This window comes from Myotis yumanensis, unplaced genomic scaffold, assembly GCF_028538775.1.
Source record: "Myotis yumanensis isolate MYYU_CA2020_CCGP unplaced genomic scaffold, mMyoYum1.0.hap1 SCAF_5, whole genome shotgun sequence".
NCBI lineage: Eukaryota > Metazoa > Chordata > Mammalia > Chiroptera > Vespertilionidae > Myotis > Myotis yumanensis.
This window is the reverse complement of record NW_027223756.1, coordinates 100,533,882-100,549,467: the sequence shown is the minus strand read 5'-3', so window position 1 is coordinate 100,549,467 and position 15,586 is coordinate 100,533,882. Positions and strand designations below refer to the sequence as shown.

General features: G+C 47.6%; 1 protein-coding gene across 3 annotated transcripts in view; it reads right to left on the bottom strand.

The window, feature by feature from the left end:
* SNAP47 (synaptosome associated protein 47) overlaps window positions 1-15,586 on the bottom strand; it is a 122,241-nt gene that overhangs the window by 19,628 nt on the left and 87,027 nt on the right. Inside the window, exon 5 of one of the 3 annotated variants that reach the window (XM_070416706.1) lies at window positions 8,573-8,739. In XM_070416706.1, coding sequence (XP_070272807.1) covers window positions 8,593-8,739 — 147 coding nt within the window. In that variant the 3' untranslated portion in view covers window positions 8,573-8,592. Of the gene's footprint in view, window positions 1-8,057; window positions 8,740-11,918; window positions 12,110-15,586 lie in introns of those variants that run through there. The other 2 variants (XM_070416704.1, XM_070416707.1) reach the window with 2 other exon arrangements.

The window sequence follows — 15,586 nt, the reverse complement described above, 5'->3', positions numbered from 1 at the left end:
TATTTTCCATTCCTTTACTCTCATCTTGTATCTGTCTTTTGTCCTGAGGTAGGACTCTTGTAGACAGCATATAATTGGTTCATGTTTTTGTATCCATTCAGCAACCCTATGTCTTTTAATTTGAGCATTTAATCCATTTACATTTATTATTGACTAGTGGCCCAGTGCACAAAATTCGTGCACATTAAAAGGGAATTAGAGGAAATATTTTAATATTGCTATTTGCCCTTTCTCTATAATAGAAGTGTCAGAGATGAAAGAAAATTAGTAAAATGTATATGAAAATCTTCCTCCTGTCAGAGTCTGGGGCACACCACGGGACCCAGAGTCAAGTCCCCGCCTACCCATGTGCACCTCGAAATCGCGGGCGAGATCCTGACCCAGCCGGCCCCACCCCCATCAAGCCCCGCTGGGTAGGGGGCACAGCCTCAGGTCCCCCGTCAAGCCCCACTGGGTGGAGAGCGCAGCCTCAGTTCCCCCGTCAAGCTTCGCTGGGTGGGGGGCCGTGGCCTGAGGTCCCCCGTCAAGCCCTGCTGAGCAGGGGGGGCGCAGCCTCAGGTCCCCTGCCCCGGCCTGGTGCCACGTAGTCTCATGTCCCTGCTGATCGCTCATTAAGGCTCGTTATGGGAACCCCGCCTCCTCTGTGGGTGCAGCCCACGTCTTATGATGGCATGCCAGAGTGAGGGTCAATTTGCATATTACCTCTCTATTATATAGGATAAGTACTTATTTATTGCCATTTTAGTTCTGTATGCATAGGTTTCTGTCTCTATTTCTTCTCATTACAGCAGTCCCGTTAGCACTTCTTGTAATGCTGGCTTGGTTGTGATGTACTCCTATAGCCTTTTTTTTTTTTTGGTCCCGGAAGCTCTTAATTTCACTATTTTGAATGATAGCCTTGCTGGATATAGTAATCTTGGTCTCAGATCCTTGCTTTGCATTACCTTGAGTACTTCATGCCATTCTCTTCTGGCCTGTGGAGTTTCTGATGAGAAATCAGGTATCAGCCTTATTGGAGCTCCTTTGTAGGTAACAGTTTGCTTTTCTCTTGATGCCTTTAAGATTCTTTGTCTTTAATTTTTGGCATTTTAATTATGATATGTGTGGGTGTGGGCCTGCTTAGGTTCTTCTTGCTTGGAACTCTCTGTGACTCCTGAACTTGTGTGATAGCAAATGTCTGCATGAGAAAGATGACCTCTGCAGCATGAGGGAATGACTCAGCACAGGATACTGGGGTGTCTGCTTTCTGAGCTCTAACCCTTGAGCACCCCATTCTGGCTTCTTCTCACACATCTTCAGTCCACTCTGCCCTCCTTCTGCTGGAGCACAAGGTGAGTGGCTGAACAGGGAATTTTGTGTTGGCCCTTTAAGAGGGTTCCTGCATTTCCAGCTGTCTCTCCCTGGTGGACAGTAACCTCACTGCTCTTCACAGCCAAATGTGGGTATCCTTCTTAGTTCTGGTGCCTCTGCTGAAGGCCATGGCTTGGGGATTAGACCCCAGATTTCTCAGTGGGAACCCCCCACAGTCGAGATATCTCTCTGGAATTTCAGTTCTGTCTGTGGAACCCAGCCATCCCTTTCACACCTCCACTCCTCCTACCAGTCTCTATGCTGTCTCCACTTTCTGTTTTCGGTTATCAGGGTTCTTTCTAGCAAGTTTTCCATTGATTATTCAGAAACTTTTTCTGTATTTTGGTTGTAATTGCAGTTTGGCCCTGGGAGCATGTCTTGAAGCACATCACTCTACCCCTATTTTTAAACCCTCCCTCTCCTAGAGTTTTGCACTCAGTCTTGTCCACACTGAGCCTCTAGCATTTATCAGTTATAGTTCAGGGTTTCCTGCCCCAGCACTGGTTCCCCAGGACATTTCTGCTCATGGATTTCTCTCTGGTAAGTTGTGGTTTTATAGATTCACCTCTGTCTCTCTAGTTTTGGAGGTTTGCCCTATGCCCTCATTTCTCTAAAGGATCAAAGAAGAGTTGTTGATTTTCAGTTTGTACAGCTTTTAACTTGTTAGGATGGAGTGCAATTTCCCAGATTCTCATATGTCAGAACGAAACAGGAACTCTGGTGCCCTAATTTTCGTATTTTTTCTCTTTGAAGTAGGAGCACCCACCTCTATATCTAGAAATTGCTAATTTTTCTGACTTCACAGTCAAAGTTGGAGAGGAATTCTGCCCCAGGATGGACTGTACTATCACCCATATTGGACTTAGAGATTAAAGCAGATGATATATAGGTGAGATTTTTGGACAAAGATCTGTGTAATAGTTGAAAATTTTGGAGATGTTGGGATGGAGTAAATATATTTCATATGTGGGATGAATGTAAATTTGGCAGGGATAGAGTATCATAGGTGGAATTGTGCTCCAGAAAATATATATGTCCAAGCCCTAATTCTAGGAACCTGCAATTTGATATTACTTTGAAAAGGTGTCTCTGCAGATGCACTAAGGTTAAGGTTCTTGAGATGAACAGATCATGAGGAATTATCTGTTGGAAGGGAAGATCCTGAAGTCAGTGGAGAGTGAAGAGCCAGGAGATAGGGAGACCCCACCATGATGTAGGGTCTGTGCACAGTGAGGGCTGGGTTACAGGGAGACTCAACATGCTGTGGGGTCTGTGCACAGTGAAGACTAGGTGACAGGGAGACCTCATCCATGGTGATGTTCCTGTGTTGGGCAGCATGATAAAGCGGAGCTGAGCAGGCAGTAGGCTGAAGGCAGCCTCAGGCCAGTCTGAGATGCCCAATAGGCAGAGTCTATTTTGCATGATCCAGAGGTGAGAGCTTGGATGAGATCCTATCACACACAGCTGCTGCCCTAAGGTACCAGCACCTTAGGTGATATGATGTGATAGGATGTGTGATAGGATGGCAGCCACAGTTTTAGAATGCATGCCCACATCCGCAGGAGCCCGGGATATGCAGTGGTCTTTCCTCATGACCGCACACTCCAGCAATGCACACGGTGATGAGGCTGCTGGTTCAGGTATTTCTCTGATTTTGGTTTGTGCTAGAGAGACCAGGACACCCTGTACCTTCGAGGGCATCTTAATCCACCCACCCACCAATCCCCCATATTGCTCCTACCTTGTCAGGGCCATGTCCCACATGGATAAGATCACTGGAAAGAAAGGCATTGTGTGAGTTCAGCAGGCAGCTCCCACCTCTGGTAGGAAACTAGTTTACTCTGAGATGGTCCTTGAATAGGTGGGTTTGCACCTGTAGACTCTGGTATGTATGTGCACCCTGAGCAGCTTTGGCCTGTTCTGGCCATATCTCACAACCTGGGACCCTTTTCCTTCTTACCACTGTCCACCCTGCAGGCTCGCTCTCCTGAGCAGTCAGGACCTAGTGTGTAGAGAGGACAGAAGCTGCCAGAGACTCAAGCACAGACCCTGGGCGGGTGCAACTGTCTGTCCCCTCACCTATAAGAGGAGTAAACAGACCTTCCTACTGGGGACCCTCTGAGTATTGGAGCAGACATGAACATCTGATTTTCAGAGGAGGCACTTACTGGGTACTAGGAATGGGCCCTGTCTGATCCGCTCCCATCATCCTCTTTTCTAATCTTCACTCCCTAGTGGAGGGTCTCAATGTTGTCCCACATTCAGAACCAAACCACCCTCTGGAGCAGCGGTGGCCAACCGGTGGTCCGTGAGGTCCGAAAGGTTGGTGACCGCTGCTCTGGCACATCACTTCCATTGGAAAATGCAGCCCAAGCTACTATATCCCAGGGACCTCATGAGGCTGTGCTTTCTGTCTGTCCTCACCCCCATGGTGCAGGAGCCCAGCAATGGCTGCTCCTCCTTTTCCAGGGCATCTTCCCCAGAGCCTCTGGACATGGGCTGGCCTCATTAACTTCCCAGCAGCAGCTGCATGTGCCAAACATGGAACAAAAGGAGCGCTGAGGCAGTGGGGCAGTTGGGAGTATGCAAAGGAGGAGACCCCCACAAGACAGCAGCCTCAAGCCATTGGTGCACATCCAGGGACACCCACCAGGCCCAAACCCTCCTTTGCATCCAGCTGGGCTTCTGCAAACATACCATGGGCGAGAGCCCTGTACTCATCTAGGAAACATGACCCTGCTTGAGCAGAAGGGACACTTCCCTCCCCAGGATTTTACCAGGTCAGGGAAATTTTCTGCCATTATTTCTTCAAACATGTTCTCTGTCCCTTTCTCCCTTTCTGCTTCTTCGGGCAAACCTGCTATTCGAATTTCACATTGTTCTACAGCTCCCTTAAGCTCTCCTCCTGTTTTTTGTTTTTTTCTTTATGGTTCTCTGATTTTTTTCAATCCTGTCTTCTAATTCACTGATTTGATCCTCATCTTCCCTTAGTCTATTGTGTATTCCTTCCAATGTGTTCTTTATTTGTGCTATGTCGTTCTTTATTTGTTTTCATAGTTAATAAATTTTTTTCTCATGCTGTTGAGCATCTTTACCACCATTACTCTAAACTCTATATCAGATACATTTCTTATCTCCATTTCATTTAGCTCTTCTTCTGGAGAATTCTCTTATTCTTTCATTTGCGGGTTCTCTGTCTCCTCCTTTTGGCTGCCTGTTGGGTTTGTGACTATGTATTTTACATAGACCTCCTTCTCCTCTCAATATCTAGTGCAGGACAGTGTAAAACACTGTTTCTGACTAATTAGATCAGACAAAGCCTCAAAGCCTCCAGAGACCACCTCTGCCTACAGACTGATAGGAAGGGGCAGAGGTGGGGATAAGAGATGGTGAATAAAATTCAAGGGCCCTGAGGAGCAGGTGCTGCTTAAGACTCAATGGGAGAATGTGCTGGAGGATCCTGTGGTACTGGTACCTTAGGGCAGTAGCTGTGTGTGACAGGATGGCAGCCACAGCTTCAGGATGTGTGCCCACATCCACAGGAGCCCTGGATGTGCAGTCAGGGCCATGGAGCACAGCCTTGAGCCGGTCTTGCTCCTAGGTCCTGGCCCTGTAGCCCAGGTCTCTCTGTCCGGGCTCAATGGCCTTCACTCTAGAAACTATACATGGCCCTCTATGGCTCTCCCAGCGGCAAGCAGCTTCTGGTGCCTGAGAATGGATGTCTTCCCCGCTCTGCCTCACAGACCTGCTTCTCACTGAGGAAGCTGAGGGGAGGATAAGACCAAATGACCCTCTGGGAAGCAGGACCACCCTTGCCTTCTGATGAGTTGGAGGACCAGCCCTGTGGCTTTTCACTTTCAAAATGAATCAGGGAAAATTGCCTCCTCGACAAGTCCATTGCTATCCCACGTTTCCAGAAGGGTGCCAAAAGCTGGAAATACCATGTGGATATGTGGAGATCAGTTGCAATGTGAAACCTAAGTACAATTTGGGTGTCTTTCAAGTTTTAATAAAACCTACAGCTAATAATTAAACGGGCAGCAGTGAGAGGGTAGGGGGCTCCTTCCAGGTGAGGCTGTGGGGCCTTGGAGGGGCCTCCTTGTAAAGTGGTCTCACGCCAGGGTAAATGCCTCACCCAATACAGCTGCCTCCTTCCTGGAGGGCATTTCACCCAACCCCAAACCAAATCAAGCCCCCACCCTGATTGCATACAGTTGAGTTTTCTGTGGTTTTGGAAATATCTCAAGGACTGATGGGTTTTTGTTTTTTCTTCTCTCCTAAAATTTCTGTGTGCTGATTTGGGGCATCCAGGGAAGATCACTCGTGAAAACCAGCACGGGCCTTTCCTCATCTTGCCGCCCCCCTGCCCCTTTCCACTGTGCCCCTATTCCAAGCTCTGCTTTCGCAGGAATAGGACCAAATTTCTGCAAAGCTCTGGACATCGGAGCACAGACGGAAAACGAGGTGGCGAAGGTCTCCGGCTGTAAACCTGGACTGGCATTGGCAGCAGTGTCATGATAAGGGCTGAGGCCACTCTTCAGTTGGGGGCTAAGAAGGGCAGTGAGTCACCCTCCAGCACAGACATTGCTGAACTGTGGCTGTAGCCTTGGAGGTCATACCTGCTGGGCAGGTGAGCAAGCACAGCAGCCTGCTCCCCTGCGGCCTGCATGCGAAGGACCTACTTGAATTTTTACTGGTTGAAAGAAAATCAAAACAAGCATACCATTTTGTGACGCATGGAATTCCAATTTCACAGGTAGTTTTATTGGAACCAGCATACCCATTGCTCACAAGTCCAGGCCATCTTCACATAATCAGCAGACCTAAGATGTCGTGACAGACACCAATATGGCTCAAAAGATGAAGTTACTCCCTGTACTTTTACAGTAAGTCTGCTGACCCCTGCCCTAAGCTAACAAAAGAATCAGCCCCCTCTTTTATTGATTTTTAGAGAGAGAAGAAGGGAGAGGGATAGAGAAAAACATTGATGAGGAAAAACATCATCGACTAGCTTCCTCCTGGACATCCCTGAGCCCACAATCCAGGCATGTCCCCTGACCAGAAATCAAACTGTGACCTCTTGGTTCATGGGTTGATGCTGAATCACTGAGCCACACCAGTAGGGCGGAATCAGCCTTTTCTGATGAAATGTCAGAGCTGTTTCATTTAGTTGCATTCGAAGGACTTACACTGTGTCTACCTTCATATAGAGAGTAACTAAGCTCACATTAAGTTTTAGGAACTGCAAACATCTTACAGGGTGATAACAAACTGACAAAAATACTGACAGGGTAAAGGGCAGACAGATTTTGGTGCAGGAATGATGCATGTGGAGAAATCAACCCCAAACACAGGCCCAACATCAGTGTCAGAAGGTAAGCTCCAACTCAGGAGAGGGAAAGCAGGACCGGAGACAACATGCTCTATGCCAACTAATGATGATGATGACAATGGCTCTAGAGGGTCTAACAACCTGATCCACTTGGTGGGAGCCATCAGGGCACGTGCTATCTGGATGCAAGAGATCACTAGCCTGCCTGCTGAACTCCTTTCTCCCATCTAGCATGTGAGTATCATAAGGTCCACTCCCCTCATGTTTCTCCCTAGGGTGAAAGTGTAAGGTGAAGACAGTGCACCAGGTGAGGGGGACAGTGAAGATGAAGACAGAGAACTGGCAGTGGGAGCACTGGAGGGTGAAGCTGCATCGCCCTGGATGTGCTAGTCTAAGGAATTGGCATTTCTGCTCCTAGTGTGGAGGGGCCAGGAAAGGTGGAGTTAGTGCACCTGGGGTGGGAAGCAGTGGGAGGTAGAAGTGAGCACCTGGGGGAGCAGGGGCTGTGGGAGTTCTTAGTGTCAGGGTTTCTGGCGCTTTTGCCTCAGCCTGGCTATTGTTAGTGGGTTTAAACAGATAGGTTTCTGTGTTTTGGGCTCGAGTCATCAACTCAGATGGATTTTCTGCTACTGGAAGCTTCTAAGTGCCTCAGGAGGAAGCGTAGCCCTGCAACACCCTGACCTTGGACTACTGGCCTCCAAACCTGGAGAGCACACTCCTGTTGTCGTATACTCTGTGTGGAATTCCTAAGGTCAGCTCAGAAATCTAGCACTGCCCAGGGCAGTTCCCTGAATCCACCTAGGACTCCAAACACAGCAGCACAGGGCCTGAAGGCGCTGTTCCAGGAACTGTAGACACTCCTCAAGATCCAAGGAGCCTCTCTGTGTACAGCCTCCCAGAATGCTATTTCAAAGCGGTCTGGGAGATGCACGCTCCTCCACTTTGCCCTCATCCCCCAAGGGGCCCTCTCATGGACACCAAACCAAGCAAAAAGCAGCATCAATGTGTATCTTCACAAAAAATCCTAACACTACCATTTCTCTTTTGTTTCTGGACAGAAATGGGGCAGTAAAAGCAAAAATCAAAACCTTTTAAATAGGTGCAATATATACTATTTTCACCTTTGGCTAAAAACTGAGCAATGAAATAGTATTTCAGGTGTTTACTAGTATATGATGACCTCAAGGTATGCTAGACTCTTAGCTTTAGTTAGAAAATGACAATACAACCAAAAAGAAACTGGCCTTCCCACCAGAGAGATGGAACAAGTGAGGGCGGTGAGTTGCTTAGCGGCCCACAGAGGGGAGCAGGCTCAGGCATGTGGTCCTGGAGAAGGGACTGTGCCGATACAAGGTACACCTGCAGTGCTTAGACCCATAGTTAAAAAAAAGCAGATTTTATTCACAGAGGCTTAAACCTTCCTTTTACGCCCAACAAGAGTGGAGAAAGGATGATAATGCAGCTACTGGTGATGCTGGAGACCTGGGATAAGGCCATGCAAAGTGGTCCCTCAGTGCTGGGTGCAGACCAGCATCTGAATGAAGAGCCACCACGCAGCTGTGCAGGGCTCACCAGGGCTCAGCCACGTGCTTGAGTGCATGGGTGCTCCTGACGGCACCAGCAGCTCGAGAGGGCCTTGGCGGGATACCGTTTGCTGTGTCCACAGGCAGAACTCCTCTCCTGCAGCTGCACCTTCAGGGCCCTGCAGAGGACCCCTCCGTGGCTGCCCAGGTCCTTCACAGCAGCCTTTGTCCTGAGGCAGGTATGCCTCTGAGGCAGGACCACAAGTTTTTCTCTGGCCCTGAGAATGACCTCCTGTGGTCATCTGAAGGCAGCATGCAGGGGTTGAGGACAACATACTGAGATGCGATTCTCATCAAAAGCTCTCACCTCTACCCTCTCTTGTCCTTCTAGGTCAGTTTTTTCACTCGTCGATTGTGCTTGTCAATAGTTAAGGTTGCCCGGTCCACAGCAGTGGCGATGCCATCCAATGCCTCATCCTGTCTCTCCAACTCCGCCTCAGCATCCAAGGCAAGACCCTTCAGCTTCCCAAGGATCTGGAGAGAAGCACAAAGACAGGAGGGGCTTACTTTCCTTAAACTCTCAAAATAGACTTCTTTCCACCATTTTTACAATGCTTAAGGAATTTTGTAAGTCAGTGGTGATAACACACCCTCTGTCCCACGGTGGAGCTGAGCTACAGCTTGGGTTTGGGTCTCAGCTCGGCTCTGCCACTGACTGGAGAGCTGTTGGAAGATGATGCATTTGCCCCTGGCCTTGCTCCAGACATGGGCAGCACTCTGACCTCGCTCCAGACATGGGCAGCACTCTGACCTCGAGTCCCTGGGGCATTACTGTTCCAGCCCGCAGTATGCTGCATCACCAATGCCTTACCACATCCATGAGGAATTCCAGCGGTAGTAGAGGGGTGACAGACACAGGAGAACCAGAGAGCTGGGGCCAACAACTAGGATACAAGTTCCAGCTTCTACCCAATCACTATGTTCATTACCTGTCTGCACCCAATTACCTAACTGAACACTGAAGCTCAAAAAACAATATGTAAAAAGAAAAGCAAAATCCTTTTCTTGTCTGTGTGTTTGAAATATTTCACATACAAATACAAAAGGCAGAATAGAATACAGCACTAATAACTCAAATCACACAGAACAGGCCACTCCCCTACCCTCCCCCTCCCCCCCCCGGCCGGTCCCACATGCCCTGAACCTGAGAAACTGAGAAACAAGGGAACTAACCAGGAAGCACAGGGTCTGGGGCTCTAGGAGGTAAAGAAGGGACCAGGGTGAGGATACAGAGAGGGCACAGAAATGCCACAAACCACAGTGATGCCACAGGGGAGGCTGGTGGGCGCCCACAGGGTGGAGGCTGAACTGAAGGCCCTCCCCTACTTGTGACTCATGCATGTCAGCCTTCATACCATTAAGAGTGGCCGTTTTATCACAAGTCTATTGAGACAAACTGCATTGTGAAATGTACTTTAACTATATTCTTACTGAGTCTGGGTTGAAACATTTAATATTCTCAAGCTGACAAAAGGAATGGTTTTAAGAGAAATTATAATGACCAACTACTTGCTATAAATGTTAATGCCTCTTTTAGGGAAACTTTCAATCACTGGTTAGGCCAAGCAGCAGGAACACAGAATAGCAGTATGAGAGACTACGGAGCCTTGCTTGTCCCAGGGGATCAAATGCCATGTCACATAGGGATGGATGTCAGCAGTTATCAGCCTGGATGACCACCCCAAAAGACCCCAAGTCCAATCCTACATAATAAAACCCTAATATGCAAATCAACTAAACAGCAGAATGACTGGCTGCTATGATGTGCACTGACCACCAGGGGGCAGACGCTCAATGCTGGAGCTGCCCCCCTGGTGGTCAGTGCACTCCCACAGGGGGAGCGCTGCTCAGCCAAAAGCTGGGGCTCACAGCTGGCAAGCACCGTGGTGGTGGTGGTGGGAGCCCTGCCTCTGCGGCAGCCCTAAGGGCCCCTCGGGGGAGATGCACCAAGGGCCCCCCCCTACCCCAGTGCATGAATGTTGTGCACTGGGCCTCTAGTATGTTGATAATACATCATGCCCCACAATGACAACAGCCCCAGGTCCCACCAGGTTGTCCAGGACAAATGCTACCCCCAGGGGAGCAGAGTGAATGGCCCCATATAGTGTCAGGAGGCGGGGATGGTACCTGTGCTGTCACACGGCAGCTCTACGCTTAGAATCACAAGAAATGCCTGATCACCTGGCCACCACCCACTGCCTGGGAGGACTACTTCCTCTGCTTAACAAGAAACAGAGTCAAGGCAGGATGATGGCCAGAAGGATAATAAGATCAGCCAGGAATGATGAGGCTCCAATGAGGTTACAAATGTGAAAACTGTGAGGTGCTATGTGTGGTACTTCAGCCAAGCCTCAGTATGCTTGGCCTGCAGGTGCCCAGTGCCAGCCCATTTGTGGAAGGGACAGGGATGAGCAGAGCTGAGGTCATCCATGCAGTCACATACAGGTTGGTGGCAGAGGCAGGACTACCCCATATCTCTCTCCAAACACAGCATCATTACTGAATCTTCATCCTGAGACACCAGCAGATCATAACTGGGCCATTCAGCCCAGGCACTACCTTTCTGCACCCTCTTGGAGCTGGTGGAAACTCCATCAGTTGAATCACTTGAAAAACTGGACAGTGCTCTGGAAAGTATACCAAAGGGTCAGCCGGCTCTGGAGGGGCTGGGCTGGATGACCTAATACAGGAGGTCTTTTCCATCTCTCATTCGAATGATCTCACAGGGCTGAGGCCCAAACAGCGTACTAAAAAAATCAGAGCTTACCACCATGTCATGCAGGTCCTTTCATGACGTTTTCTCTGGTCAACTATTCCCTCCTAACTTACCTCCATTGTTAGTGTGATAAGAAGACTGCTCTACCAGATACTTGCACAAAATGTTCCCTGGATGATTGGCCTTTGCCGCACATGTGCAGCTGGTTTGACACCCCGAGGTCTTTCTCCTGAGCTGAGTGATCAGGCTGCACAGACCCCTACAGCTCTCTCTGCACCCTCTGTTGTTGTAAATCATATCAAAGTGTGGTCAAGTTCATTTCCAGTTGAAGTGTTCTTTAGGCCCCGGACTTTAAACAGCCACCCGTGTGCTGTGCTGTGCTGAGGGTGGAAACGGGCTCTCAGCAGGCAACCATGGTTCCCTTCAGTGCAGATCAGGATATAGAACTTAGAGAAGAGTCCACCGAAATCCACATCCAGACCAGGCCTGTCAAACAAGCACTGCGAGCGACTCTGGTGGCACCTTCCTTCTACTTCCTTCCACCCCAACAACCACTCCCACAGAAAATTAAATTGGCTTTAGAGTGTGTACACAGATTTGTTTTCTGTTTCCTCATTCCCTAGTCATCCTAAATAAGGCTGAGTTATGGGGCCTGGAGGTATGCCCTAACTGTCCTTTCTCTGTTAATTCTCAAAGTCACTCTGCTTCACAAACTAGGCCGAGGGTGCTGGGTGACTTGTATGTTTTCTAAGCTCTCAGGATGCATCTCCTGGTGTAACCCTGACATGACTATCACACAGATACCAGAGGTCACAGCGCAGTGACTCAGAGGTCACATACCAGGACACTGAGAGAAATAGAAAACATCCCTTAAGAAAATGGCAAAAGAGCCACCACCAGGATTGGCAAGCCATTCGCACACCAAGGGAGGACCGTGCCAGCTCATAGAGCCCTCAGCAAAAGTGGCAAGAGGTCCAGTATAAGGAGAACCACACTTGTAATTTTAAATTTTTTAATACAGTCAAACCTCAGTTCTTGAATATCTCCCATCTCAAATAATTAAGTTCTTAACCAAGTTGTTCACAGAAAATAATGTCATGGTTGTTGAACAAAACTTCGGTTCTTGATCTGACAAGAGACAAAAGAGAATGAGCAAATATGAGTCAGTTTACCGCTAACCTTGCATTGTTAATATCTCAGGAAATTGTGCTGTGAATCTAATGGAAAAAAATGATTTGGTTTTGGAATGAATCACTTCTCAAAGAGCCTTCTGGCCCTGGCCAATTGCCCAGTGGTCAGAACATTGGCTCTCAGACCAAAGGGTCATGGGTTCGATTCTCAAAGGCACATACCTTGGTTGTGGGTTCAATTCCAGGCCCCAGGATGTGCAGGAAGCAATCAAGTGATATGTCTTTCTCACATCAATGTTTCTCTCCCCACACCCCCACCACCCACCATCCTTCCCTCCACTTTGTCTGAAAATCAATGGGAAAAATATCTTCAGGTGAGAATTTAAAAAATTAAATAAATAAAAAAGTCTTCTGGAACAAATTAAGTTTGAGAACCAAGGTTCTACTGTACTCACATTTTAAAAACTAAAAAATGAGTGTAATTAATTTTAGTAATATATTTTATTTAACCCAATCAACTTCAAATAGTATCGCATCAACATAAAATCAATGTAATTATTAATGTGATATTTTATAATCTTTTTTATATGAAGTCCTAGCAAGATAGTGTGAATGAGAAACAAAGGAAGTAAGCAGGTGCTATATATATAGCACATCTCAGCTTGGACCAGCCATTTTCCAAGTGCTCAGTAGCAACATGTGGCTATTGTGCCACATAGCATTGTACCACAATGCCACATGACGGTCCCTGTGTGTCCTCCATGTCCCTTGGCCGGCCACCTTCCTTAGGAGGATGAATCGACTGCCTCTTTCCCAGTCCACAATTAAACAGTGGCAAAAGCAAGAATACCTACTTCCCCGAGTCTATGTTTAAGCAGCACAGTAGTAACAAGCACATACCACTTATTTTGTGAGCAAGAACAGCTGACATGCCTAAAGAAGTTGAGCATTTTATTGAGTCTGTAGTGCAAACAAGGGCTGGTTCCTGCCAAATTTTTTGATTTGGAAAAAGTCTCCAAGATGATAGCCTTACCTATAGCACGCATTCTATGCAGCCTGTTGAGACCCTTGGATACTCTGACAAAAATGTACTTGAAATTAATTTTGCAAAAATACTAGAGAGATCTTTACAGCTATTAAGTGTACAAAGACAATTCCTGAGTAAACCTCTAAATTACTACACCTCAAAATACTGCGTCTTTTTCCTTTAAGACAGGGATTGAAGTAATTAAATGTCATTGCGTGCATTCCATATAACATGGGATGGAAAGAATGGAGAATAGGAAGACTGGCCAAACCACAGTTGTTACTTCTGTGGCCCAGGATGACAAGCTGTCTAGTCATCTACATAAGACGCTGCCAGCCTCTAAATATCAGCTGGCCTCTAGGATGGGCCCTCACTGGGTTCTGAGTCTAAGACCAGGCTCAAAGTGGGCTCTTCCCCGAGTCCATGTGACACTGATAAATAAACCAGGAGCCTTCTTTCCAGCCATATTTATACCTATGTTGAACTACCTGGTTTAAAGGGCATTGAGTTTTACAAGAAAATAACCTTATAAACTCCAAAGAAATACACAGTGCATTTAGTACAAGAAGACACAAAAGCACATATGCTAGCGCTGCCCAGGCACAGGGTCATGAAGAAACAGGAGCACTCGGTTTCCTTAGCGCGAGGGTCACAGGTGCCCACAGAGCCAGTGCAGGAGGCTCGGTCCCACAAGCAAATGCTGAGCGCGTTCACCAACGTCAGTGATTAGGGGTGGGGCAGCTAAGAAGACTCAGGCAGAAGTGGGAGGCACTAGGTGGCCCAGGGCAGAGCAGACATTACTGAAAGGGTAAGAACCTCTAGTTGGGTCACATACTATGGCGCCTCCATCCTCCAACACCACAGATCTCAGGACTGCAGCACAGGCACCATCTGGGTCAACACAAGAACAGACATGGAGGCATTTTAGCCTTCTAACCACTTCCATTTTGTTTCTAAAAACAAAAAATAAGTTATGGAAAAATAGCTTACTCAGTAGAGTAGGTCCACTCACCAAAACAGACATGTTTACATGTCTGTGTCTCACCAAGCCATCAGAACCCTGAGCTCTGCTGTGAGCTGCGCCCCTGAGGAGCCCTGAGGCATGTGTGTCACTGAAGCAAGGGAAGAGCATGGTGCACAGAAGGAGAGCCTGGACATTTCCAAAATATCTACAAAATTCTAGGTGCTGTCTCAACTTATAGTCAGAAAAAAAGTAAGTTTTGCTCTACTTCATGATAAAAATCCAGGATTCTGAGTTTTACTATATTAATATTAAGCACTTAAAATGAGTTTAGTATTAGCTAGATTGTCTGCCCTCATCTTGTTATTAAGCTGACTCATTGCAAAACTGTGAATTTTCTTGCAGTGAGAAATTAGCAACCATTTAAGAACAGAGCTGGGATAAATCAAGCTGTCTGCAACTCCAAATAGTTCTACCAGTTGGGGCCATTAATATGCTATAGAGAAGGGTAAGAGGAAAAAATTGGCTTCTAGCACAGCCAAAGCTTTAGAGGCTGTAAAGAACATTCTGGACTACAAACTGTCACATTCAACACTCACAGACCACCCCCCATGTCCCATAAGATCCCCCTGCTGCATTCCTGAGCCCTGGCACAGGGTCCTCTTCTAGGAGCCCCTGCGTGCTCCCTTCCTCATGCCCCCAGAGGGTAGAGCTGAGCACAAACCCACTTGATGAATCAGGGCTGCAACCACACAGCAGGGAGTGGTCAGTCCTCAGTTATAAATGGCCTCTCCAACTCAAGCACAGGTGAGCACCTCCCATGACAGGAGGGGGTCCTGGGAGCCAACTTGCCACCAGACCCTAAACAGAGCTTCCCATGACAAGAACCAGGTTTTTAAGAGAACAAAGAATCCCCACTAAGTAAGACTCAATTAACTGAAGGTTCCTCTCACATGTGAAAGTAAATGCCTCAGTGGGGCAATTCTCAGAGTATGAAACATATGGAAAATGTATTAAGTTTGTGGCTTTTCGGAGCTGACAGGGTCACAGTCAATCAAAGCCCCACTGACATGTTTGTCTAGAGCTCACAAAACAATTCCACCCCACACAGTGCAAGCCTCCTCACCTCATCCCTACACAACCTTGAGGAGGGACCCTGTCTTGGAAAATGCGACAGGAACACTGAGCAAACATGCAGCTTGCTGAAGGTCACACAGCTAATGTGGCAAAGGTACTCTCTGGCCACCTCAAGCCAAGTCTACAACAAATAGTCCCCAGACCTTGTGTATAGATGGGACAGACAGAAATATGCTGCTGAGGACACAAGGTTAAGCATTCTCCCCAACACTAGCTCACAAACCATACAAACCAACTTCCCAGAATGAGCTAAAAACCACCTAATACCTGCTATTTTAAAAAGTTAATAAAATGAAATTGGTAATGGATAAGACACCCAGACAAAAGATCAGTAAGGAAATAGAGGATGC